We start from the raw sequence: 2,513 nt of genomic DNA on the forward strand, positions 1-2,513 counted from the left end.
AAAAAAAAAAAAAAAAAAAGGCAGCAATGAAGGAAGTGGCATGCAGAGGAGCAAAGAGAAGCAGGGGGCTCAGGGAAAAACCTACAATGGGATGCCTGGGGGATTTCTTGGCTCAGGGGGCTCTGCTGTAAGGGCTGGGCAATATTCTGTTTTGCTTCAAGAGTGCTCGCTCACACCCATTTGAAATTCCTCTCTTCAACCCTCCCCACACGTCTGGTGCTAGAACGTCCGTGACTTCAGAGCTGTCCCCCCCTCCCCGTCCCCAAACAGAAAAGCAGCGTCAGGAAAGGCTCTTCTTACCCGTCTACTTTCCCTTTTGTGCCATCCAAGACTTCAACTTCGCTTTCATCAGCAAGACACCAGTTCACCGAAGACTCCTTCATCTTGCCCATCTGTCTCCCTGAGTCGTAGACGCTGACTCGCCCGACCTGTGTGTGAGGGAGGAGGGTTCAGCTCATCCCAAACTCCCACGAGCAGCAAGAGCTGGGTTCTTAAAAAGCTGAAGCCTACAGGGGCAGGGACCTTGGCTTCCTTTTTCCCAGACTAAGGAACCCCTCAGACGCTGCGGGATGACACAAAGGGGCAGGTTTGCGGCCGTTAACCTCCCCGACCCTGCTGCAAAGCGCCTCAGCGAGGTGCTGGCCCCGGGGCAGAGGGGGACGAGGTGGGGATGATGCTGCCTGTACCTCAGGGTGGTTCACACGATACGGAGCCTGGAGCTTTTCCTGCAGCACGTTCCCGTCTCTTGCCACGCGGCAGCAGATCGCGCGCGTTAAGTGGCCCTGACTGTACAAGTAACCTGTGGAGACAGACAGGGAGGAATTAGGGAACAGGGGGTGGAGAGGCCAAACCCCGAAAATCAGAGTGTTTCTGACGAGCTCCACACAGCCGTGAGCTTTCTGCATCAGCTACGTGTACCCTGGATGTGTAAAATGAAGGTTTATAGACTGCGACGTTTCTCAGCGAAGACACAAAGTGGCAATTTCTGTCTCACCCTCCCAGATCACATGCGCCTTCTAAAAAATCAAGAACTTTGGAGAAAAACCCACTCCACCCACAGGGTAAAATCCACAAACTCCCTTTTCACTTCCAAACAGCGCAGCTCTGCCAAGAAAGACGTTTCACGTCTGTTACTCCCACAAGATTTTCCACCACTTGGGGAAGGGAGGTTTTGTCACCCAGTTCTAGGGAGCGGGACAGCACATCCAGCCCGGCCCAGCAGGTCTCGTACCGAGCGTAATGGAGCTGAGATAAACCGGTTCCATGAAGTGTGACAGCAACGCCCCTTGCAAGCCAAGTATATTCCAACGTAAGATTTTGTCGCTGCAGGACATGGTTCGTAACCTCTCCCCATGCTGGATCCCATCCCACGTGGGCACAATGTCACTCGACTCCACAGGAATGGTACCTTCCCCTGCACAGGAGAATAATAAAAAAAAAAAAAAAAAAAAAAAAAAAAAAAAGCTTTTCTGTAGAGGCAGATATTCAATAAAACCAAACCCCATCAGCCAACTGCACAAGAAATTTCTGTGCACAGGCGTGGCGTGACCTCTGGAGTCGGTCTGTCACCGGGTTCTGGGAATGTTTTAGTATCACAAGAAAAAAGGAACTCGGCACTGATTACAGAGGTGTCATTTTTAATGTGGCTGAAGCAGAATGAAATAGTGCTTGAAAGGGAGGTCACAGACATGGAAGCTTTGCAGCAAGTTTCAGCTGTGCTCTTGCAGTCAGGCAGAACTGGGAAGGAGAAGGGCCTCTCTCTAATCTCTCCACCCCTTTCACCCACCTCCTTTGCTTTCTGAACACTTCAAACCCCACAACAGCACCACACAGAAAGGGGGAAGGAAACTCTGGAGCTCCAGGACGGCTCAGAGGAGAGGGCTGGAGCCACCCCACCGTGCAGGGAGCGAACGCACTCACCATTCTCCACCTTGGTCCGCAGCTTGCCTTGCTTGGGGTTCTCAAAGAGAGGTTGATGCTGGGCTTGTCCCACCATGCTCGCCTGATCGCTGCAGGATTTATCAAAGAGCGCCCCGTCTCCACAAGGTGCTGTGCTAGAAAATAAATGCTGCCCAGGTTAGCACCGACTCCCAGAAAACAGCCAGGGCCAGGGGTGCGACAGCGGGACACCGCTCGCTCCCTGCACGGCTCCACACAAACCTGACATAGAGGTGAAAGGTAACACCACTCTTTATTTTGAGTCTCTTTTCTCCCGCTGGCTCAAAAATGCTCTCTTCTGCAGAGGAAGGATTAGACGGGTCATACTTCATCAGCTCACTGTAGAGAAACCTGAAAATAACAACGTCACATCAAAAGGGCTGCTCTGCTCCTCACGCAAGGAGCATTTCAGTACAACCACTGCTCGTGCCAGGCAGGGTCCCAAGCTCTGCCTCTGTCACACCAAGTCACCTGCTCCTGTCACAGAATCAGAGAATCATCCGGGTTGGAAAAGCCCCTGAAGCTCCTCCAGCCCAACCATGACCCTCCCCCTGATCCTTCCCAACTCCCCCAGA

General features: G+C 52.6%; 1 protein-coding gene across 3 annotated transcripts in view; it reads right to left on the reverse strand.

Annotated features, from left to right (window-relative positions):
• Positions 1 to 48: 48 nt before the first annotated feature.
• ADAR (adenosine deaminase, RNA specific) overlaps positions 49 to 2,513 on the reverse strand; it is a 12,620-nt gene continuing 10,155 nt past the window's right edge. For 2 of the 3 annotated variants that reach the window (XM_026867460.1, XM_026867459.1), the window contains exons 10-14: positions 2,161 to 2,289; positions 1,921 to 2,054; positions 1,232 to 1,414; positions 687 to 799; positions 49 to 428 (exon numbers count right to left, since the gene is read on the reverse strand). In XM_026867460.1, the coding sequence (XP_026723261.1) occupies positions 297 to 428; positions 687 to 799; positions 1,232 to 1,414; positions 1,921 to 2,054; positions 2,161 to 2,289 (691 nt within the window). In that variant the 3' untranslated portion in view covers positions 49 to 296. Of the gene's footprint in view, positions 429 to 686; positions 800 to 1,231; positions 1,415 to 1,920; positions 2,055 to 2,160; positions 2,290 to 2,513 lie in introns of those variants that run through there. The other variant, XM_026867461.1, reaches the window with a different exon arrangement.

This window comes from Athene cunicularia, unplaced genomic scaffold (genome assembly GCF_003259725.1).
Source record: "Athene cunicularia isolate RWA unplaced genomic scaffold, athCun1 SCF_46, whole genome shotgun sequence".
NCBI lineage: Eukaryota > Metazoa > Chordata > Aves > Strigiformes > Strigidae > Athene > Athene cunicularia.